General features: G+C 45.4%; 1 protein-coding gene across 1 annotated transcript in view; it reads right to left on the bottom strand.

Moving 5' to 3' along the window:
* UPK1B (uroplakin 1B) overlaps positions 1 to 25,139 on the bottom strand; it is a 36,281-nt gene that overhangs the window by 5,264 nt on the left and 5,878 nt on the right. Inside the window, exons 2-6 of the mRNA XM_082247832.1 lie at positions 11,045 to 11,129; positions 7,693 to 7,893; positions 5,158 to 5,232; positions 2,095 to 2,223; positions 392 to 571 (exon numbers count right to left, since the gene is read on the bottom strand). Coding sequence (XP_082103958.1) covers positions 392 to 571; positions 2,095 to 2,223; positions 5,158 to 5,232; positions 7,693 to 7,893; positions 11,045 to 11,110 — 651 coding nt within the window. The 5' untranslated portion in view covers positions 11,111 to 11,129. The remainder of the gene's footprint in view (positions 1 to 391; positions 572 to 2,094; positions 2,224 to 5,157; positions 5,233 to 7,692; positions 7,894 to 11,044; positions 11,130 to 25,139) is intronic.

Here is a 25,139-nt window from a genome sequence, read left to right as displayed (position 1 = left end):
GAAAAAACAAAAAATAAAAAAAATAATGAGGATTGCGTCATTAACCCAAGGTGACAAGGAGTACCCACTACTTATAAATTAGGGCTGACCCAAGGAAAAGAAAATTTCGAATTGCTATGTGTTCCGGCAGCAAGTGCGGTGAATGATTTCCTATCCACCGGTGAAACCTCCCCCACCCATATAATTCCATAAAGGATTAAGGTTTTTGGTCTACCTTAATTAAAATAATAAGTAAAATAGTAGAATAAGAATTTCTTGAAAAAAATCCATATTAGGATAAAGTCTCAGGAGGTAGAATGGCACAGGTATATTTGGGCCCAAAGAAACAACCAGGTAGCTTTATGTAGATGACTACTCTAGAATCCACCTCGTGGTACTTTAAGATACTTACATTTAGATTGAGGTATCCTGAGATGCCCAGCCTGCATCCATCAATGTTCACAGGTTGTCCTAGACTGTTCATGACGCAGCACTGTTGTGGCCAGGGGTAAGCGGAGTCACTGTTGAGGGTCCGGAAGGTTGAGTTATACAATTGCCAGTCCAAGGGGCTGTTCACGCCACAGCACTGCTTCTGCAAAAGCAAAAAAGCAACATCTCTTTAGATTCAAATCTTTGCTACCTCCATTAAATAACATTTTACGCAGCGATTGGGACTATCTCAGAATGTCTTAGAACCAGGGCTTTTTTCAGCGGGAACGTGGGGGGAACGCAGTTCTGGCACCTCCAGCACTGAATGTATGTAATTGCAAGGAATGCAACATTGTCTATTGAAGCTGGCTGCTGAGGGATCTATTCCTGCAGGATGGTTTATTGCTGCTGGGGAGGTCTAGTGTGGCTGCTCGGGGATTGGTCTCTGGAAGAGATCTCATTTTGCAGGGAGGGGGGGGGGTCTATTGTTAATGGGGTGGTTCTTATGCTGCTGAGGGGTCAGTTGTGTATGGGAGGGATCTACTCTTTATGGAGCAGTCTATTGTAGCTGGCTGCTGGAGGGTCTATTGATGCTGTCTGCTGGGAGATATGTTGTTGCTGCTGGGGACCCATTGTTGCTGGCTGGATCTATTGCTGCTGGGGGGGGGGGGGTCTATTATTGTTGGCTGCAGGGGATCTATTTTACTGCTTTTTTGTTATCAATAAAATAATCCATATAAAATTGCTTAGTACCACAAATGTTACTTATGCCTCGTACACACGTACCGATCGTCGGCCGAACGATCGGCCGTCTTTTGTTCAGGGCTGTCGTGTCTGTTGAAAACTGCAAAAGACTGCACACGAATTTCGTCGGCCAACAACAGCCGACTGCAGAATTGATGTCATGTGATGGTTAACTTTCCGTGTCTTTTTTCTTTTCTGAGCATGCCCAGTCTTGCTAATCTGCTGTCTGTCGGCCGAAATCTGTACTGACTGGCGAACAATCGGCCGTTCTGGTGTTGGCCAACAAAAATTTTAATGCTTGCATGACAGATTCTGTTCGGTCGAAAGTGCGCTGTCGGCTGTCGGAAGCATCATACTAACAAGCCGAAAATCGGCCGATCGTTCGGCCGACAATCTGCACGTGTGTACGGGGCATTAGTTTTGTATTTTCTAAAGAGGATACTGGGAGGTGGGTAGTGGGTTGAACCAAGGAACGGTTTACAGAGGTAGGTAGGGGTGGAGACAAGGGGGAAGTCCGAAAAAGGGAGTTCCTGCACCTATTTTCTGAGAAAAAAAGCCCTTGAGGAACCAACACAACATTGAACAAAAATTTTATAGTCTGCACACCAGATTTTTTTCGGCCGAAAAGTCGGAGTTGGTTGTCGGAAGCATCATACTAACAAGCCGAAAAAAAATCGTCAGATCGGACGTTGGCCGAAAATTCCCTGCCAATTTTCGACGCGTGTGTACGGGGTTTAAGAGTGATCGTGCAAGAACAAAACACAAGAGGGGTTGATTTACAAAATCCGATGCAGCTCTGCATGGTAGCCAATCAGCTCCTAACTTCGGCTTAAGCTTATTGGCTACTATGCAGAGCTGCACCAGATTTTACTAAAACTGTGCACAATCAACCCTACAGCGATACAAATACAATTCTAAATCCTGCAAGAGCATTGACGTTACCATAAGCATGAGATAGTTCCATGTTGTGGTCACACCCTGGGAATTAACCCGCTGGTCGATGTTGCTGGTAGAAGTGGCGGGCAACTGGTAGTATTCCAACATTTGCCTCAGGAAAAGGTTGACAGTGAACTTTAAAAAAAAAAAAATTAAAGTAAAATTATGTTAAATAAAAAATAGATCAAAAACAAAATTGAACAAAAAGAACATGCTATGCCCGAGCCCATCTGTATACCTCCTGCTGTAAATTATAATGATATAAGCAATCATTGGGTGTAAAATCTGTAGTTAGCAGACATCTAGGTTTATTTAAACCTGAACTTTAGATATGGCAATGTTTTGCATAGATACATTGGTCCAGCTTAGACAAAATGTAAATATGTGGGATACCTGTGGGACCCCCCTGGACGCATTGATGCTACTCCAGTCATCTCCACTAGCTTCCAGGTCCTGTGCCGAGCTGCTTACTGAACACAGGTCATCGCCCATTTGGCACAAGTGTCTTTCAAGTGAAAATTTTGCATTTTCTCAATGAATACAAAATTCTGTTTGAAGGACGTGGAGCAGGGAGGTCACTGAAGATCACTGAGGGGGGATCATTTTCACTACACCACAAATTAAAGCATAGTGACCGTGGCATGGCCATACCCCTTTCTGGCTGCCCTTGTAGCTTAAGGTAGTTGTGCGTTAAACTCGACTCAACTCCCCCCTTTTTTTTTTAACCACCCTTAAACTGCAGGGGGTAAACCAAGCCTTGCTTTTAAAAGTTCCAGAAGAATTCCAGGTATGGTATTGCCTCTCCATCCAACCAGAGAATACTTTGCATTCAATGAAAAACAAAAGCATTCTCTGAATGGCGCCAGTGCCAACCAGCCAACGTTCAGAATGTACTGTAGAAGGACAACTGTTTGGCATGGATAAGCAGTGTCTGCTTCAGTGATTTCCAGCTTCCAGGGGCATAGACTATGTATGATACATACATATTTACCCAAAAACATAAAATTGGAGGGCTCCCTATTCTGTTTATAGGAGAATAGCTTGCATAGCAGCCCTCCAAAAGGTTCAAAAATGACCATTAAATATAAAGTCCAATAACTTGAGCTCAGATCAAATAAGAATTGAGTGACCCACATTTGAAGCTCAATATTAGTTAAAATTAACCAACCACAGACAACTGCTTGACTCAGACATTAGAGAATACACTATATTGTCAAAAGTATTGGGACACCTGCTTTTACACGCACATGAACTTTAATGGCATCCCAGTCTTAGTCTATAGGGTTCAATATAGAGTTGCCCCCAGCCACCTCCCCCCGTCACAGCTATAACAGCTTCATCTCTTCTGGGAAGGCTGTCCACAAGGTTTAGGAGTGCCTCTATGGGAAGGTTTGACCATTCTTCCAAAAGCGCATTTGTGAGGTCAGGCACTGATATTGGATGAGAGGCAGTTTCCGCTACAATTCATTCAAAAAGGTGTTCCATCGGGTTGGAGGTCAGGACTCTCTGCAGGCCAGTCAAGTTCCTCCACCCCATTTTCTCTGAGGTTTGGCCCCTTAGTTCCAGTGAAGGGAACTCTTAAGGAGTCCAACATGACTGCGCACCAGTGCACAAAGCAAGGTATGCTGACGCCTTTAGAGTTAAAGCGGTAGTATACCGATTTTTGTGACTTTTACCTTCAGGTAAGCCTATAATAAGGCTTACCTGTAGGTACAATTAATATCTCCTAAACCTGCACGGTTTAGGAGATATTTGCACTGCATGCAGCCACTGATGCGAGCGGCGCATGCGCTTCTGAAGGTCTGGCGGACCTTCAGAGTTTCTTGCCGGAAAGTTAATCCCCTGCGCGCATGCGCGGGATGACGTCATCGCGGCTCCGGCCACTCCCAGCGCCGGAGCCGCCGAATCTGGAAGAGATGCCGAGGGATCATGTCCGCTCCCGTAGCGGTGTCCGGGGATCCGTGTCGGGGCTTCGTTCTAAGTTTTTTCACTGGAACTAAGGGGCCAAGCCCAACCCCTAGAAAACTACCCCACACCATAATCCCCCCTCCACCAAATGATTTGGACCAGAGCACAAAAGCAAGGTCCATAAAGATATAGAGTGAGTTTGGGGTGGAGGAACTTGACTGGCCTGCACAAAGTCCTGACCTCAACCCGATAGAACACCTTTGGGATGATTCAGAGCGGAGACTGCGAGCCAGGCCTTCTTATCAAACATCAGTGCCTGACCTCACAAATGCGCTTCTGGAAGAATGGTCAAACATTCCCATAGACACACTCCTAAACCTTGTGGACAGCCTTCCCAGAAGACTTGAAGCTGTTATAGCTGCAAAGGGTGGGCCAACTCAATATTGAACCCTATGGACTTAGACTGGGATGCCATTAAAGTTAATGTGCGTGTAAAGGCAGGCGTCTCAATACTTTTGACAATATAGTGTATGTTACCCCAACATTTCATATTCCTGATATGTGCCTGCTGTACCATGTTCTTGTGGTAAAAAAATATCTTGGTCTTAGTATGGCTTCCTTTGTGTGAAAAACCTACTGATTCTGCCAGTTATCCTGCTTTCCTATTTCAAACTGACCACACTAGGCACGAGAGCACATCCTTCTCCGTGTGGTCAGTTTTCTATCTGTTGTGGGAGCACAGCCTGCTTGCTCCCCAATGATAAGCCTTGTGCTGACACGCCCCCTTTCTGCACAGCCATTCACTGTGAAGATCATTACTCTGCTGTTTCCCAACAAAATAGCTCAGACTGTGGTCAAACCTCCCCCCGTCCCCCAATTCCTCCTCGGCACACCAGTGGAAATCTGAAATCAGATTGATGCCGGGGTTGTCTGCTGAAATGAGGGGGAGAAAACAGACGATCTGTAAAGTTGTAACAGGTAAAGGGCTCTGACAGTCCCATGTTTCAGACACATATCAGGGGTATCATCTCTTTTTTGGAGGGGCCACTACTGGCGGAGTGTGGTGGTGATAAACAAGTTGCCATTTAAATCTCCCACCATCTTAGAATTCACAATTATTTTAATAAGTTTCACACTAATACAACCCCTATCCATACTTACAAAGTCCCTTTGTGTTGCTGCAACAATCGCAGAGGCCACTTCGAAGCAATAGACGACAAACATCAGGATTAAATACTATATAAAAAGATAAAAAAAAAAAAAAAAAAAAAAGAAAAGAAATGTAAGTTTTGCAGTCTATGATACTATTAAGCAGGGTTTTCAGTGCGTCTCTGGACAGGGTGGAAGCAGTTTGACAGTTATTCTATTCAACATGACCTCCAGAAGACATATTAGAAGTGTGAATTATGAATTACAGTTGGCAATAGGGCAGCAGCACAGGATGAAAAGGGTTTGCAAATATCAAAAAGGAGCAGAGAGGGTTCCGGTCGGATCAGCTCTTTGTAAATCACTCGTTTTGCTGCAACAGGAGGATTTTACTTTGCCGGGCGATTTGGAAAGGACACCAAAAATGGCAGAAGGTGGTGGTTGGAGGATGCAATCCTTTAGTAGTCCAGGTATGACGAATGATTTCCAGAAAAAGGTTTTCCAAGCAGAGTGCAACTTTACTCTTCCAACCATACACAAATGCAATATAGGAGGAGATTAAAAATCCAAACTTGGAGATAAATCATATTTTTTTTATTTCAAAATTAGAAAACTTCATTATGGAACCAAAAATGCATTTTTAGGAGGTCCGAACACCTTTAAATCAGTGCAACAAAAATACAATAAGTTTCTTAGGTTTGATGAAGGGACCCCCTCCCTGGGCCCCCTACCCCTCTCCGATGGAAGGGACCCACCTCCCTGGGCCCCTACCCCTCTCCAATGGAAGGGACCCACCTCCCTGGGCCCCTACCCCTCTCCAATGGAAGGGACCCCCCTCCCTGGGCCCCCTACCCCTCTCCGATGGAAGGGACCCCCCTCCCTGGGCCCCCTACCCCTTTCCGATGGAAGGGACCCCCCTCCCTGGGCCCCCTACCCCTTTCCGATGGAAGGGACCCCCCTCCCTGGGCCCCCTACCCCTCTCCGATGGAAGGGACCCCCCCCCTCCCTGGGCCCCTACCCCTCTCCGATGGAAGGGACCCCCCCCCCTCCCTGGGCCCCTACCCCTCTCCGATGGAAGGGACCCCCCCCCTCCCTGGGCCCCTACCCCTCTCCGATGGAAGGGACCCCCCCCTCCCTGGGCCCCTACCCCTCTCCGATGGAAGGAACCCCCCTTACTGGGGCCCCCCCACCTCTCCGATGGAAGGGACCCCTCCCTGGGGCTCCCCCCCTCCTCTCCGATGGAAGGGACCCCTGCCCAGGCCCTGAAATGCATTGGCTCTGTGATAAGGTCTCCTGAAGTTGAATTCCAGGAAATCCGCTCCTTTGTAAAAAGGTGAAGGCACACTATTAAGTCCAATGAGGTACATAACACCTTGTATGCGGATCTCGATTTATATCTCACAAGGTTGATGGCTCTGCTAAGGATAACAACTGGGGCTGTGAAAGGAGAAAAGCTATTCCTGGCCCTCACCTCTGCCGCCCACTCACAAAATACAGAGGCTTCTGTCAATGTTTTCACATGAATATAAAAAGGCTTCTGTAATTGGGTTGGAGGAAGGGGTGGGGTGGGCATAGCAGCTGTGGAGACTCTACTGTTGACGATGCTGAGACCAGGAAGTCCAGCATGGGACTCCTAGAACAACAGTGATAGCTGTCTTCTGGGAGTTCTATAAACCTGTCAGATGTAAAGAATGGAGATAAGCCCAGGAAGTATCATGCATCTCATTGGACTTAACTCATAGCATGCCGTCTTTTTTTTTTTTTTTTTTTTACAAAGGAGCTGAATTCCAGTTCAGCTTTAAAGTTTCTTATTTTGGAATATATATATCCATCTATCTCTTAATGATTACCTCCTGGTGTAGTGCTTCAGTTTCAGGTTCACTTACAAGTAACACCTGGATCATTCACATAAATGTATTTTATAAATTAAAGGACTTCATAATAGAACCAACACATTCAGGAGGTCAGAACACCCCTTCATAAAGGTCTACAAAGACAATATATTTTTCTTAGGTTGTATCTTTGTACCCCTGATGAAGGGTAGGCTCTACGACCCGATACACATTAGCTCCTGATTAAGTCTCTTAGATAGGCTTAGTTTTAGTTTGGAATAAATCTACCTACTGGTGTAATGCTTCAATCCTGAATTCACTTAGTTACAAGACAAGGAAACATTGTAATTGCTTTGGTGTGGAGAAGTGGTCAACGCAGAATCCAGAGACAACCTTTTCCAAAGGCTTCTTTAAATCCTTTCGCAATAGGATAACCCTAGGGTCCCAGGGCTACCCCATCATGTTTTCACATCACACCATATGACCTTGTGACCACAGAAACCACTTCCAACAGACATGACAATATGCAATGAAAAAGCGGAACAAGAGAGACGAGCAGCCTACGATCTGGGTCAAAGCCAAAAAGGGTTTGCAACATTCCCCACTTAGAAAAGATGAGATGTTGGCATATAATGGGCTTTTAATTGTTGGCACCCAACCTGGAAAAAACGATCAGTTTACACAAAAGCTTTACTCCAAACCAACCCAAAGCACCTACCGCCATTAACATCCTCCTGTTGGATTGCATGATGCCAATAATTCCCAGGATGGCAAGCAGGAAGAAGCAGAAGCCAGTGAAGATCCCAATCCAGGCAGCCGCAAAGAGGTCATCATTACCAGTGGCATAAAGCAACGGGTAGAGGCGTTCCTGGTCCGATACGAAAAAGATGCACTCCGCTGTCAAGGCGAGTCCGGCAAGCTGGGGGCACAAAGAGGAACAATGAGGCCAAACTTATTCATCATGGCTGCAATACGCTTTTATAAAGTCCTTTAGGCATCGTTTCACAATGGAGCAAGAGAGCCAAGATGCACACCTGTGCAGGTTTCTAGTTTTCAAACCTGACAAATTACAGTTGAAGTTTAATCAAAACTTTGTGCAGTTACATAGCCTACCTGTATTCTCATGTCATCATGCTTAAATGTAGCTTTGGGTTTTCGGACTGAATTTCATTCTAGATAGTCCGATGGGGACCCACCCCCTCATCTACTAAGAAAAGCCTATGCATGATTTACACTAAATCAGAGGTGTAACTAGAACCTTCAGGGCCCCGGTGCAAGAAACCATGAAGGGCCCCCAGACCCATGGCCAGGGCCCTTCCCTTCAAGCCTGGGGCTCTTCCCACTGATCCTGGGGCCCTTTACTCTCGTTGTGGGGCCCTTTATTATGGTCCCGCAGCAGGACCCTTTCACAAGTTCTGCAGTGGGCCCCCTTCTTGGGGCCTCCCCATGGTGGTGGAATACCAGGGCCCAGTCGCAAATGTGACCCTGGAAGTTCACCCATTGGTGTCAGTTTTTATTTTTTATAATTTTTATTATAATGTCACTGACTATGACTCTGTCCATTCAGAAAAGGAAGGAGCTGGTAAATTACATATTTACTGACCCCTTCCTGGTTCTCTATTGTGACACATCCCCTGCAGCTGCCGGCAGGAGAGGGGAGGGAGGAAGCCGGCAGCACAGTGGGGGATGAGGGCAGGGGACCAGTGGAGCACACAGGGGCCCGGACACAGCATAACACAAGTGAACTGGATAGGAGGTGTGGCGGGGGCAGCATACAGAAGAACCAATCTCCTCCATTTTCCTCCTGCAGCTACTGGAGGAAAAAGGAGGACAGTGATTTCTCTACATGCTGCCCCCATCGCCCCTCCTATCCAAGTGTACAGGGGAGCCGCACAGGGCCGGTTGCAATTGCAACCCCTGTAGTTATGCCCCTGCACTAAATGTATTACAATATCTGAATGGGAGAGGGAATCCTACCATTCACCTGACCCCCCTCCAATTCAGAGATCATATCATATTCAGTGTAATTAATGCATGTGCTTTTCTCAGTGGATGAAGGGAGAGGAGGAGGCGGCGGCGTGTCCCAGTCTGACTGTCTTAAATGCAGTTTAGCCAAAAGACCTGAGGCTATTAACCCACCACCATGCTGGAAATTCAGCACAAGGAAGAGGACCAGGCACCATGCGAAGAAGATTTCTACATGAAGTAGCAGCCTGCGGGATTTGGGGCATGTTATTACAGGTAAATTAAATGCCTGCTGCTATAGAAGGGAAAAAGAAAAAAAAAAAAAAAAAAAAACTCGACTCAATATTGGCTTAACGTATACCCAGGTTAACTGGCCACTGCTAAACTTGGCCTGGGCACCCAACAAACACAGATCACAAAGAGATTTTTTTTTTTTTTTTTTTTTACCACTTGCCGACCGCCGCACTACTATTTACTGAGGCGGTCAGCCCCTACTGGGCACGCCCCCGCCCGTTCAGTAACATCCCCGCGCGAGTGACCGGTGGCTCCGATGTCCGCTGGTCACTCGCAATCTTCCGCTGGAGAGGGAGAAAGGCAGACAGCTGATGTAAAACAAAGCCGCCTGTCATTCTCCCTGAAGTAACTGCAGAGATCTGTGGTTACATCACTAGCCACGCCCCCCACAGTTAGAAACACGCCCCTAGGGATACATTTAACCCCTTGATCACCAATAAAGTTAACACCTTCCCTGCCAGTGTCATTTTTACAGTAACAGTGTATATTTATAGCACTGATTACTGTAGTAATGTCACTGGTACCCCCAAAAGTGTCAAAAATGTCAGTCAAGGGTCCGATCTGTCCGCCGCAATGTCGCAGTCCCACAAAAAAAAAAAAAAAAAAAAAAAAGACAAATCTTTCCTGTAGTTAGTTAACGCAATAACTTTTGCACAAGCGATTTTTTCCACCAAAAATATGTAACAGAAAACAAATTGGCCTAAAATGTTAAAAAATTTTGATTTTTACATTTTTTGGGGGGAGATTTCATATAATAAAAAAAAAAAAAAAAGTGAAAAATATTGTTATTTTTTTCAAAATTGTCGCACTTTTTTGTTTATAGCGCAAAAAAGAAAAAAAAAAAAAAAAAAAAAAAAAAAAATCGCACAGGTGATCAAATACCACCAAAAGAAAGCTCTATTTGTGGGGGAAAAAAGGACGTCAATTTAATTTGGGTACAACGTCGCACGACCGCGCAATTGTCCGTTAAAGTCACGCAGTGCCGAATCGCAAAATAGGCCCTGGTCTTTGAGCAGCCAAATCCTCCGGGGCTTAATAAAATATCTAAAAGTAAGCTTTTGTTTTAGATCTGCAATACTACAGTGGACAGAAAAAAGGTTCAGTCCACCCAACCCAGACAGATATTTCAATATTTGACCTCTGTGGTCTTCACATCTTCTATGGCCATTACGAGGGGTTTCCATTCGGATTGCTGGATTTTGCTTTACTTTAGAATCACGACAAATGTAACAGGAGGAGCCAGGACAAAAGGTGAACAGAAACACCCAAAGGTCCCAGTGGGCAGAACGGAATCAGGAGTTATGACAATGAAATCTCCATACTGGAAGAAACCAAAGGGTCTAACACAGCCTCTCAACCTTTTCAACACAAAGGAAGCCTTGGAGGAAATAAATAAATAATTCTGGTCTCGGGGAACCCCTGCTAAAAATTACAAATCTACAACTCATGATACTTTAGCGTTACAGTCAGTGGGAAGAATGCTCCTTACTCTTGTCATCATTGGAAAGAATTAACCCCTTACAGAGAGCTAAAAAGGAACAATGGTGTCATTGGGAACTTATCTGAGAGGCAGAAATTGCCCATTGCTCAAGGAACCCCTAGCAACCTCAGGAGGAACCCTGGTCTAGCATTTTACCAGCTACTCTTCTAGCAAAAGAAAAAAAATAAAAATAAACACTATATCTGGGTGAACTGGTCCTTTTAATAAAACTAGCAAGGTACAGCTTGCTTCCCCAGAGACTTCCTGCCCCAGGTTACATCCTATATGCCTCTTCCTCACCTACAGTACTGATGGACAGAAGTCTACTTACCCCAATTATCACATTGCCAAAAATGAGGATGACCTGAAAACAGCGAACTCCCGAGTTTCCGCTCATTGTTCTAAGAGATGACAATCTATAAAACACGAAAGAAAAAAAAAAAAAAAAAAAAAAAAAATACATGAGTTGTGGTAATAAAAGAAATAAATAACACACACAATTGTCAAAAGTATTGGGACGCCTGCCTTTACACGCACATGTACTTGAATGGAATCCCAGTCTTAGTCCGTAGGGTTCAATATTGAGTTGGCCCACCCTTTGCAGCTATAACAGCTTCAACTCTTCTGGGAAGGCCGTCCAAGGTTTAGGAGTGTGTCTATGGGAATGTTTGACCATTCTTCCAGAAGCGCATTTGTGAGGTCAGGCACTGATGTCGGCGAGATTGTCTGGCTCACAGTCTTCACTCCAATTCATCCCAAAGGTGTTCTATGGGGTTGAGGTCAGGACCGGTCAGCAAAGTTTCTCCACCCCAAACTCGCTCCTCCATGTCCTTATGGACCTTGCTTTGTGCACTGGTGCGCAGTCATGTTGGAACAGGAAGGGGCCGCCCCCAAACTGTTCCCATAAAGGTCCTGTTACGCGGACCCCTTAAGAGTTCCCTTCACTTGAACTAGGGGGCCAAGCCCAACCCCTGGAAAACAACCCCACAGCATAATCCCCCCCCCCCCTCCACAAATGGTCTGGAGGGGAGGCCCAATACTTTTGGCAATATACTGTGGATGAGTGAGTTTGAAGTGGAGGAACTTGACTCAGTGGCGTAGCGTGGGTTGTCAGCACCCGGGGCAAGGCAAGTAATTTGCGCCCCCTAACCCGCGGGATTTTAGTCTGTTCCACTAGATTAGTTAAAGAAACCCTTACCCCCTAAGCACATGTATTGTTTGTTATGAAAATACTGATGTAATTAAAGTAAAATGCATCTAAATACAAGTTTGAATGACCAGCGTGCCTCCTTTCAATGCAGAGTGACCAGCGTGCCCCCTTTCAATGCAGAATGACCAGCGTGCCCCCTTTCAATGCAGAATGACCAGCGTGCCCCCTTTCAATGCAGAGAGACCAGCGTGCCCCCTTTCAATGCAGAGAGACCAGCGTGCCCCCTTTCAATGCAGAGAGACCAGCGTGCCCCCTTTCAATGCAGAGAGACCAGCGTGCCCCCTTTCAATGCAGAGAGACCAGCGTGCCCCCTTTCAATGCAGAATGACCAGCGTGCCCCCTTTCAATGCAGAATGACCAGCGTGCCCCCCTTCAATGCAGAATGACCAGCGTGTCCCCCTTCAATGCAGAATGACCAGCGTGTCCCCCTTCAATGCAGAATGACCAGCGTGTCCCCCTTCAATGCAGAATGACCAGCGTGTCCCTCATTCATTGCAGAATGACCAGCGTGTCCCTCATTCATTGCAGAGAGACCAGCGTGCCCCCTTTCAATGCAGAGAGACCACTGTGCCCCCTTTCAAAGCAGAGAGACCAGCGTGCCCCCTTTCAATGCAGAATGACCAGCGTGTCCCCTTTCAATGCAGAATGACCAGCATGCCCCCTTTCAATGCAGAATGACCAGCGTGCCCCCTTTCAATGCAGAATGACCAGCGTGCCCCCTTTCAATGCAGAATGACCAGCGTGCCCCCTTTCAATGCAGAATGACCAGCGTGCCCCCTTTCAATGCAGAATGACCAGCGTGCCCTTTCAAAGCAGAGAGACCAGCGTGCCCCCTTTCAATGCAGAATGACCAGCGTGCCCCCTTTCAATGCAGAGAGATCATCTTGCCCCCTTTCAATGCAGAATGATCAGCGTGCCCCCTTTCAATGCAGAGAGACCTACCTGCAGCGGCGGCTTCTCCTCAGTTCCCCGCATCTCCTCAAGTCCTCCCGCCTCCTCCTCGGCCAATGGCATGCGTTCGCCTTTTGGCCAATCATGAAGCGGGTTTCGGATTGGCCAGGAGGAGGATCCATGTGACAATAGCAAATTTTCATTCGCTATTGTCACACAATGGGTGGGCTCGGGGCGCACTGCTCTGCGCCCCGGGTCCACCCTTTTTTGTAGCCTATTAGATCCTCTGGCTCTAATCAGGTGATAAAAAACCCCACTCTGAGACAGCGCCAGGCTGCTGACTCACTCGCTGCTAAACTGACTGAGCAGTGAGGAGAGGCGGGGCTTGGCTTGCAACGCCACCCCACCCTACACCATTGGACAGGTCAGGCACAGTCCAGCCCTGCCCTGACCCACCATTTTCAGCCATAGGGCGGCCACGCTGGACATCTCCCAGCCTAAAGATGGAGGCAGCCGCAGACAGTGTGTGAACTGTGTATGTCAGAGTCAGACAGACAGAGTGACACTGTGGATGCGCCCCCCCAGATGTTGCGCCCGGTGCGGCTGGCCCCCCCTGCACCCCCCACGCTACGCCACTGACTTGACTGGCCTGCACAGTCCTGACCTCAACCCGATAGAACACCTTTGGGATGAAATAGAGAGGAGACTGTGAGATAGGCCTTCTCCTCCAACAATAGAGCCTGACCTCACAAATTCCATTCTGGAAGAATGGTCAAACATTTATCGTAGACAAACTCCTAAACCTTGAGGATGGCCCTCCTAGAAGACTTGAAGCGGTTTTACCTCCAAAGGGTGGGCCAACTCAATATTGAACCCTACAGACTAAGACTGGGATGCCATTAAAGTTCATGTGCGTGTAAAGGCAGGGGTCCCAATACTTTTGGTAATATAGTGTATAAAAACAAACATACATATACACATTTTATATATAAATAAATAAATAAAAAAACAAAAACACACAATATTTTTGGTAAATGAAAATGTTCTAGAAGAAAAAAACAGAAGAAGAAAAATATTTAAACCTAATCTGCTGATATTATGCCTTCCATGGTTGCTTCTTTCGTCAGCTCATTAAAAAATAATAATTTTTTTTTTAATAAGAATTTAATAAGAAGTATGCAGTACAGGTATAATAGGACGACATGAACAAACAAGTCGCCTGAAATGAAACATTTTATAACAGAGTGCTGTTAACATAGACTTCAGTAAAATAGTATAATAATAACAGGTTGTCATAAGATAACAGAGTTACATTTTTTTCTTTTTTAAATAAAACCTTCACATTTTCATTACATATCTTATTTTAAGCCCAGTGATGTCATCACCAGGTCTCTGTGCTTCTCTATGCAATAGTGGCGGGTCATGACTGGTGGAGGGTTGGCAGTATGATGTACATAGCTTCCTGAATACATCACAGCACCCTGCCTAAGTACTTCTCAAGAGCCCTCAATTCCAATGTAAGCAGTGGGCTTGCTCCTGGGAGGAGTTCTGCAAATATTAAAATGCCTTGAGGAGTGGTTGTCATTCAGGAGGACTCTACGTTCATAGACAGGCTGTATTTTTAATGCAGACTACCCTAAGTCAGGGCCGGGACAAGGGGAGGTTGCCCTGGGCGCAATGGTTTATTGCAGGGGGGGGGCACTTTGACCCTAACCCTAAGGGAAGGGGGGGTGCAGTTTGGCATCCTTGCCCTGGGCGCTGGATGACCTTGTTCCAGCACTGCCCTAGGTGATGCTTCCGTTTAATACGCAGCTTTTATGGTTGCGAGAACTTAAATCCCATGACTAACCGGGCCAGGGAACGTCAGTCTGAGGAGGAAAGTGCTAGATGATGCTGGGCATCTTCCTGCCAGGAAATGAGGCAGGCGCTCTCCAACTTGCTAGGAAACTTGGAAAGTCAGCCGCACACCGCAATGGAATACCAATAAAATGTATGACTAAGCACAAGATGTGTGAAACATGTTAACCTTCCGTTCATTCCTGTGACCGCATCTGTCTACATTACAATAAAGAAGTTTTATTGGTATCCCGTTGTGGTGTGCGGTTGCCTTTTCCAAGTTTCCTTGTTTGCCCCCGTGGCGAGCCAAGCCATCACCTGTGGGGGGAGGGGGGTTACCTGCTATGGGATCTCTTCAGCACACCTGAAGTAGTGATTTCTCCTCTGCCTTGCCGTTGCTTCTAATGCACGTCTTGAGAAGCTCACAGTGTGCAGTGAAATCCAAGTAAGCATTTGCAACCCAGGAGAGGAAACTGGACAGGAAGTCTGAGCTCTGCTTGTGAGGGTATTAATTTGTCCAGATCATGGTACCATAAGTAGTGTGACAGTGTGGATGGATGTCCAAACCCCTCTCACTGTGACACCAACTTCTACTAAAAATTGAGGCTTTCTGCAGGAGCGTGTCAGAATGCGGTGTGCTCCAGCATCCCCAGCAGATGTGTTCCAGGATCACCTTCATACAGGCAGAAGGCAGTGGGACGGACTAGTGCAACACAGCAATGTCTGGATGAGAAATTTAACTGATCATCGGGCAAGCTGTTCTCCGCATGCACCCCAGGGTTTAAAATTTAACTTGTTACTGGAGCATGCACTTAACCACTTTAAGTGCCGGTTCACACTGATCCGACTTGGACCGAGACTTGTCAGCCTGACAAGTCGCGGTCCATTGCGCTCCCATTGTCGGTAAAGGAACCGTTAATAGGAGCGACACAAGTCGCTCCGACTTAAAAAAGGGTCCTGTACTACTTCGGGGCGACCTGGAGAGACTTGCATAGACATTCATTTTATGAAGTCCGTGCAAGTCGCGGTGCACGCGACTTCACAGGTCGCCCCCGAAGTCGTGCCGCTGCAGTGTGAACCGACACTAAGACCAGAAGGATTTGCCCCCTTAATGACCAGGCCTTATTTTGAAATTCGACACTGTGTTACTTTAATGGACAATTGCGCGGCCATGTGATGCTGTACCCAAATTAAATTGACGTCTTTTTTTCCCCCACAAATAAAGCTTTCTCTTTGTGGTATTTGATCACCTGTGCGATTTTTATTTTTTGCGCTATAAACAAAACAAAAAAAAAAAAAAAAAAATTATATATATATATATATATATATATATATATATATATATATATATATATATATTGCTATATGACCTTCTCAAAAAAATAAATAATTAAAAAAGTAAAAAAATTCCAAAATTTAACATTTTAGGCCAAATAGCTTTCTGCTACATATTTCTGGGGGGGGGGGGGGGGGGAAATCGCAATAAGCGCAATCTTGATTGGTTTGCGCAAAAGTTATTGCGTCTACTGACTACAGAAAGATTTGTCATTTTTATTGTTTTTTTTTTTTTTACTTGTAATGGCAGTGATCTGTGATTTTTTTGCAGGACTGCGACAGACAGATCGGACCCCTAACTGACATTTTTGACACTTTTGGAGGTACCAGTGACATTGCTACAGTAATCAGTGCTAAAAATATGCACTGTTACTGTAATAATGACATTGGCAGGGAAGGGATTAACCATGTGGGTGATCAAGGGGTTCAATGCGAGCCTAGGGGAGTGATTCTAACTGTGGGGGGGGGGGGGGGGGTGGCTTCTGAAATGACCATAGAGACATGTGATCCTTTATAGAAGGATCACAGGGGCTCTATGACCATTCCAGGGAGAAGAACGATCGGCTGTGTTTACAACAGCCGACCGTCCTCTCAGCAGGGAGCGATCGCGGGTGTCAGGTGGCAATTGGAGCCACCTGACACACGCATTTGCTTCCCCGCTGACGATCGGCCCCTAGCTTCCACCAAGCGAGCAACGTATCCATTCCTTGTTTTGCCTGTATGAGTCACCCTGCCGCTATAATATAGTATATATATATATATATATATATATATATATATATATATATATAGTGTAAGCGGTCGGCAAGTGGTTAAGGCCTGTAAAAAGTCTTCAAGTACTTTAAATATTTTTCAGCTGTATGAAGAGTAGGAGGTCACCACGGGACACACTAGTGCAAATGAACTCAAGTTTGCAGACCAAAAAAAAAAAAAAAAATTGTGGACCTTCATGCACCCCAACATTCCTCACTGTAATCTTTGTTCTTCATGGAGATTCATGAAGGCCCAGAGATAACTGTTGGTGGTTGTTGAAGTCAGCAGAGGAAAGCAAGTGTGAATATTTGGGATCTGTAGAACAACCTATGCTGGCCATCTCGCTCCTTCGAATTTTCTTATCAATGTGGTCGAAGACTAAGGCCCCTTTCACACATGCGGTCCGTTCAGTTCATCAGTTCAGTCACGTCAAAATGTATCAGTTTTCCATCCGTTTTTCATCGTTATCCATCAGTTGTCATCCGTTTTTCTTCAGTTGTCATCCGTTTTTCGTTCGATCCGTTTCTTTGACGGATGAAAAATAGGGCATTCATACGTTCAAAAAAAAAACGGACATTGACGGAAGCGGATGAAAACGGATGTTAACTGATGATCATCCGTTGTCATCTGTTTTTACATAGAGATACATTGATGTCCATTTTTCATCCGTCAACGGATGGATGAAAAACGGACAAACGGACAGCATGTGTGAAAGGGCCTTACATTTATTTTATCCGGGATCTGTGGAACAACCTATGCTGGCCATACACTCGTAGAATTTTGCTCAAAATTTGAAAAATTTTCCATTTTAAGAACATGTTGATTACGAGTGTATGGCCAGCATAGGTTGCTCTACAGATCCCGGATAAAATAAAGGTTAGTCTTCGACCACATTGATATGAAAATTCGAAGGAGCGAGATGGAAATTTTCTCTGAAATTAAACACATTGCTAAACAGTGAATGTGGTTTTCATTTGGGAAATTCCATTCATTTCAAAATTGTTAAAATGTTAAAAGGAAACAACATTTTCATGAACAACATTTGTCAAGTCATGGAATGTACGGATACTGATCATACAACATGTTTTTGTTTAAAGATCTACTGATGCATTGCCAGCCTTAGGTAGAGTCCAGCAGCCTTTCGCCTGTCCACATAGGAGCACCAGGACTGTGCACACTGACCACAACAAGCAATATGTAGATCCTTAATTAGGAGGCGCTAGTGGGATACGGAAAAGCGTACAACGTGAAAAGAGGCAAAAAGATACAAAATATATAAAGTAAACAACGAATGACATGCAGCTTTATGTAGAGAACAATTCATGGATCTCTTGACCAACCTGCTGTGCAAAAAGCAGTTAGACGAGACCCCAGACCTGCTTAGTGACCAGTCTTACCGCATTCCTAAATACCTGAATGAAAAAAGGTAGCAAACACCTGTCACCACATTCCGGAGATACTCTCTACATGGTGGGATAAACCATGCACAGAGAGCAAAAGTGGACTTTTATTGACTTTACATATTCTAGGTCATCTCCCCAAGAAGCAGGACTCTACACTGACCCCCCTGGAGTGCAAGGTTCAACTTGGGTTACCTTGCCAAAAGGCCTGGCAGACCTCTTTCCTCATGGTCAGCCAAAGCCGACCACCAAGCATTAGGAGAGGGGCTCTCCCAAAGTGAGACCCCACTGGTTCAGCGGAGGAAAAAATGCCAGTACATTGGCTATACCTCATGGCCTAGTAGCAAAAATTGTGCCCGGCTTAGCCAAAAGGCCTAGCCCAAAGAGGCTCAGTGCCTCTGAGCACTGAACCCAAAAAAAGAAGGGTGGGGGGGGGCGGTGTGGACTTGACCTTGTGCTCAGTGGGTATACCCAGGCCCAAAGGGTTACCAAGAGCACCCCTGGGGAGACCATATCCCAGGGGTCACAACCACCATCGGTTCTCTTCCTTCCCAGCCCATAACCAGACAGCACTGTTCTTATTAGGAGGCACCGGGCCCCTCGAACTCTCCACACCAAGAAAGTACACTCAACCCACACCTTATGTGGTGGGCGCTCATTCGGTTTCCTTGCCCATCAAGAAGGCTCCTCGGGACCCCCATCATACCAGCAGTGGTGCTATACAGGCAGCCATTCCTGCCAAAAGGCCAGAACGATGGTAGAGCACCCCTACTGGACACTGATAAGAACAGATACCACACTTATCTTAACCAGACTTATAAATAGCCAACAGACATCCTAAAAAACTAGAGGAATTTAGGTAGTAAATGGTGGAAGAAGGACAGATGGTGAAGGGAAAACAGGACGTCAGATGGCAATTTTTTAGTTTCGGATATGTTTCGAACCTCTTTTTGGATGGCATAGCTGTGTGCCCATTTGAAGAGATTCTGCTTGAAGGGCAAGTTTATCTTTTCATGAAAAATTAAAAAAATAAAATATAATTATATATATCTCCTGGCAACGCCTCCAGACCCCACGGCAGTGCCCATGCATTAAGACAGCCCTGACCATACACAGCCCTGGAGTGAGTAGCTCTCATAATTGCTTGCAATGGAAAGCAACACAACTGTGTTGACCAATGAGAAACATCTGAAGCTTCTTCCAAAAAGGTGTCCCAGAAGAATTAAGGGTTTCTCATTGGTTAGCATGGTCATGTTGACCATTGAGCTCTCACCATTTTGAGCATTATGAAGAATACTCACTATTGGGCTTTATGTTGCAATGTATGGACTGCTATAGCAACAGCCCAAGGCATCGCGGCCATTATGTGCAGTTATCGTGATGTCACCACCTCAGCTCATCCTATCAGGAAAAGCTTTGCATTCATTGAGAAAATGCAAAGTATTTGCTAAATGGCACCTGTGCCAAGCTGGTGACCTCCTGTGTTCCGTAGGCAGCAGGACAGGCACTTGGCACAGGACCTTGAAGCTAGTGGAGATCACAGGAGTAGTAGTGTCTAGTACACAGGTGTGGTACATACATTAGTCCAACCTGGACCAATGTAACGATGTAGAAATTGACATACCAAAACTTCAGCTTTAACCTCACCCCCATCTTCTGCCTATGGTGCCCTGGTGAGGATGAAGACACGCTAGCTCCTGGGGAGTACAGAGTATTCGATCTCCAGTGAAGACAATATTGCAATAGACTAGAGGGTTTTCCTGAGACATTTCACCACCTCAGCATTCCCCAGAAATCTTCCTGGAAGGATGGTGACATTACAACCAGTGAGGTCTTATTGTACAAACACCTCTAAGGTGATACCGTGTTTTTAGGTAGATAAAAAAAAGAGGAAATTGGCTAAAGGGTGGGAACCAAGCAGCCATTCAGTGCCCTCACATGCCGAGATCTAGAGGTGACCACTATACCACCAAGTACAATTATTGAAGCCCACAGGTTGGCTGCCATCGCCAACTTCTAAGGCTAATGCCCCGTACACACGTGCAGATTATCTGAAGACTTTAGTCTTCAGATTTACCTTTTCTATGTAGTGCAAGGGCCTGCCGGATTGCATACAAATTGAAAGTGTTTAGGTTTGACCTCATATTATATGGTTTTGGTAAGTCTACAGACAAAAGTCTTCAGATAATCTGCACGTGTGTACGGGGCATTAGTTTACACTTACAGGTGCAGGGCGGTAAAAGTAGGTGGTTGAGTGCTATTTTTAACCGGCTCCAAACCACCCAAAAGGCTGCCAGATGCGAGTGTACACTTTGCATCACAGCAGAGCAAAAATTAACCACATCACGCTTGGCAGTACAGCCACCGAACAAGACCTATTCAAGGGAATGGGACCATGTCACAGGCTAAACGCTAGGTTCATGGTTGTGGCACAGTATCCCCATACAAACAGCCCACTGAACTGTCAAAAAATAAATACAAATTGGGCAATAGGGTAAATGCCTGTCAGCCACACCTGCATCGCTCTGAAAAGGGATCTTCCAATGGGCCACTCTTCGAAGAGTGACGCCATGTGTCAACGACCCTTAAAATGTGTTTTCCTCTTGGCTTTTAAACTTGCGATTTGCAGACCCCCCAAACAAGCAACAAAAGTTTGAGAAAATGGTCCCTAAAAGATACAGTTTGACAAGCAACAAGCATGCATCTAGTGTAGAAGAACCCCCATTCTATCCTATCAGACTGACTGGGTATGGAATCCACGATCATGGGAGCTTATGTCTTTAAAGTAGAAGGACATCTATACAGTCACATTACAGCGTGCATCACAATGTATTATTTGTGTTGAAGTGTGTTGTATTATGTGCCTATTGATTCTCTATAGAGTGTGTGTAAACCAAGCCAAGTTTTGTTTAATAGAGTAAGACAGATTTGAAGTTCTGTTGGGTTTTTACCACCATCTTGGGCTCCATTAGAGAGGTTTCCCTTAAATCCTGTTCTGCAGGTAACCATTTCCCCAGGCAGGAAGCTCTGGGACTGGATAACAGAAAATAAAGTGTAACTGGGGTTGTAATCCAACCTCAAACAGCAAGAAAAGGTTGTGGCTCGATATACACCTTACTTGTAACCCCTTTTGCTGCTGCCATGACTATTGTGGTGGTGACCGATCCCCCCCCTCTTCCAACACCATATACAAAATCTGGAATTGCGCCAAACATTAGGTCTTGCTGTGCACTCCAGAGTGAGAGCATTCACAGTTTAGGCTCCTTTCACATATAGGCATTTCAGATCGTGGCAGAGGTGCCGCGATTCTGAACCATTGCAAGTCGCGGGACACCCGATCGACTCCCGTGACTTGCAATGGCACCCCAAATGCGGCGCGACTGTCGCCATTGTTGCCAGACTAATCGCAGTAAAAATCATGCAAACAATCGCGGGACGCCCCGACGCCCAAAAGAGGCAAAATCCTGCCGCAATTAGGATGCCATTGCAAGTCATGGGAATAGCTTGGGCGTCCCGTGACTTGCAATGGTTCGGTATCATGGGCAGAATCGTGAAAATTCTGCCCGCGATCCGAAACGCCTATATGTGAACGGAGCATAACTCTTAGGGTCCTTTCACACTGTTTGCATCCACCGGCGGACTCCCATTCTGCTCAGCGGGGGATCGATTCCCCCTGAGCAGGTGGATGACAGCTCCATCTCCGCTCTGTGTGCAGAGATGGAGCTGTCAGATCCCCGTTGTCTTCTATGGGGGAATTGAATGAGAACAGACCGCCTGTCCATTCTCATGAAAATAGGGTTTCTATCCGTCTGGATTTCACGGACAGGATCGGAGAGCAGCGGGTGTCAGTGGAGATGGTCTCCGATGACATCCGCTGCCCCATAGGGATGCATGGAGGATCCGATCAGGTCCGCCTGAAAAACTGACAGGCAGATCTGATTGGATCGTTCATGTGAAAGGGGACTTAATCGAAGAGCCGGTAAGGGTTTTTATCGCCAAAGGATGAAGGCCATTTTATAGGCACACGCTGTTTTAAGGCTTGACATGTTTGGTATCCATTTAGTCCCTGGTCACACCGGTGCGAAGTTCAGGTGCTACTGACATCTGTGCATGAAGTTTCACAGATGTCTTCCAAGTCGCACTGGCATGCAACTTTGAAATTGTGCGGCCTCAAGTGAAAAAGTCAGATTCAGCGTGACTTACTCGATGCATGGCAACTTTCATGTGTTACCCAAAAAATTGGGTATTTTATGGGGTTTGTGAGCACTGAAATTAATTTGTGTATTTTTACGGAAAACACAAAAATTGCACAGGCCTCACCCAAATCACCAATCCCACCCACTTCCAACACATCACAGTTATCCAAGGATATACGTGTTGTGGTGCATTGAGGGTCACATGGGTATGCGTGCTACATCCAACACTACGACATACAGTAAAACACTTTAAATTGTACTTCTATACATATTTATTGGGATTGGTACATTTTGTTTCCTTTGCTAGCTGCCTTACCTCCCCACCTAGCAAAGACTTATTGTATTTGGTTTTTAGTTGCGACACAGTAAAACACGTAGAAAGGTGTGAACTGAGCCCGACCAAACTCCAGTGCGTTGCTTCATGCCATTAGCTGCACATCATACTTCTCCATTGATGAAAAGGTCGGCGTTGGGAAGACTTAGAAAACAAACGTCTGTTTTGTGTCTCACCGCCACCTTGAATAGTCTACTCATGTACAGAGCTACGCCCTGGGCTTTTCATACTTTGTTAAATATAGAAGACCGGTTACTGAAAAACACTCTGGGTCTTTTTCAGCTCAGTCATTTCCTGGTTACCACTAGAGAGGACAAAAAAAAAAAAACACACACACCCTAAATTTGATAGGAGGGTCGAACCCCCCAAAAAAGTTTTGGTTTTACACTTTAATGGAGAACTTTGGATGAAAATCTCTCTGGATCGAAGACGGTGTAAAAACTTAACTCCCTGGTAACTTTCACTGTATATATTAGTTTGTTCTGGCCAAGCTGGCCCAAACAAAGCATTTCCTTTATCAGCTATGTACACAGTGTATACAATGCTGCGTTCTGGTAGCATTACAAGGACTGCTTGTCTGCTGCTAGAATAATGTTAAGTCGGGCTGAGTTGGGAGCCCTAATCTTTGTCAGAAACTCTGTATTAAATCAGGGTCACCATGAATGCCAGGGAACAGGCATTTTTAGGAGAGGTCAACAATGGTAGTTGGCAATTGTTAACAGGGACAGAAAAAAACAGTTTATTATTAGTACAGTAGAGGAAAACTACAACCGTGGTGACTTTTGTTGGCCTCTAGGACCCCCACTGCAGATTTTTTTCCCTACTTCCTGTCTTGTTAAAATGCTATCAGTAGCACAAGGAGTGGAAATCTCCCCGATCTGACAAATTTGAAATCCTTCCAAAATTAGACAAAAAACAAAAAAAGTCAGGGTTTAAACCACTTAAGCCCCGGAAGATTTTACCCCCATTCTGACCAGGGGGTTTTTTGCGAATTTTTTACTGCGTGACTTTAACGGACAATTGCGCGGTCGTGCGACGCTGTACCTAAACGAACTTGACGTCCTTTTTTTCCCACAAACAGAGCTTTCTTTTGGTGGTATTTGATCACCTGTGCGATTTTTTGATCATGCCCTATAAACAAAAAAAAAAAAAAAAAAAAAAAAAAAAAAAGACCATAAATTTTGAAAAACTAACAATATTTTTCAAATTTTTTCATATGAAATTCCCCAAAAGAAAAAAAATGTAGAAAAAAAAAAAATCAAAATTTAACATTTTTGGCCATTTTTTTTCTGCTACATTGTTTGGTAGAAATCACAATAAGTGTATTTTGATTGGTTTGCGCAAAAGTTATTGCGTTTACTAACTACGGGAAAGATTTTTGTTGTTTTTTTTTTTTTTTAATGAGTAATGGCGGTGATCTGCGATTTTTTTGCGGGACTGCGACATTGTGGCGGACAGATCGGAACCTTGACTGACATTTTTGACACTTTTGGGGGTACCAGTGACATTACTGCAGTAATCAGTGCTATACATATGCACTGTTACTGTAAAAATTACACTGGCAGTGAAGGGGTTAACTATTGGAGAGGGAGGGGTTAAGTGTATCCCTAGGGGCGTGTTTCTAACTGTGCAGGGATGTGGCTTTACATGTAACAGCAGAGATCTACGGTCCTACATAGCAGGACCGTTTGATCTCTGCTGTTAGACAGGGAGAATGACAGGCAGCTGTGTTTACATTAGCCGCTAAGCCGCCTGCCTTTCTCCCTCTGTAACTGATGATCGCGAGTGACCGGCGGACATCGGGTGGAGGTGTCCGTGAACAAGCGGGAGCGTGCCTCCGGCGGAGCGCGCTCGCCCCCTATTGGCTCACAGGCTAGTGATGTACCGGTACGTCACTTTGCCTGCACGGGGCTGACCGCCGCAGTATATATACTTGCAGCAGTTGGAAAGTGGTTAAAAATCAATTGGCAATTGCATTTCTAAAGGGAACCTCCAGACGTGTCAGGTAGGGCTCCTAACCAAAGAGGTCAATATGTGACCCTCACCAAGACTGGTGGTAGTGGCAAAGTAGGCAGACCACTCTGCATGAGGCAGGCACTACTGTCCTGGATCTAGTATCGGTCATAAAAGTGAGAAGGGGGGGGGGGGGTCAACCTCCAGTGGTAGAGGAAAGTCAAAAGGTTTAAACAGAATTAAATTAAAAGCTAGTAATATTTTTAACTTCTCAAGTTTTCCCAAGGTATTAGAAATGTAAAGATCCAGGAGGTCTCAGTCAAAAAGCCAAAATAATGCTCTTCCATTCATCCTAGTACTAGTGGATGTGACTAGGCCACACCATATGGCAGTGATGGCGAACCTTGGCACCCCAGATGTTTTGGAACTACATTTCCCATGATGCTCTACTACACTGCAGAGTATGAAAATCATGGGAAATGTAGTTCCAAAACATCTGGGGTGCCAAGGTTCGCCAT

The sequence above is a fragment of the Pelophylax lessonae genome (assembly GCF_965119305.1).
Source record: "Pelophylax lessonae genome assembly, chromosome: 2".
Classification (NCBI taxonomy): domain Eukaryota; kingdom Metazoa; phylum Chordata; class Amphibia; order Anura; family Ranidae; genus Pelophylax; species Pelophylax lessonae.
The sequence above is the reverse complement of the archived record's forward strand: the minus strand, read 5'-3'. Positions and strand labels throughout refer to the sequence as shown.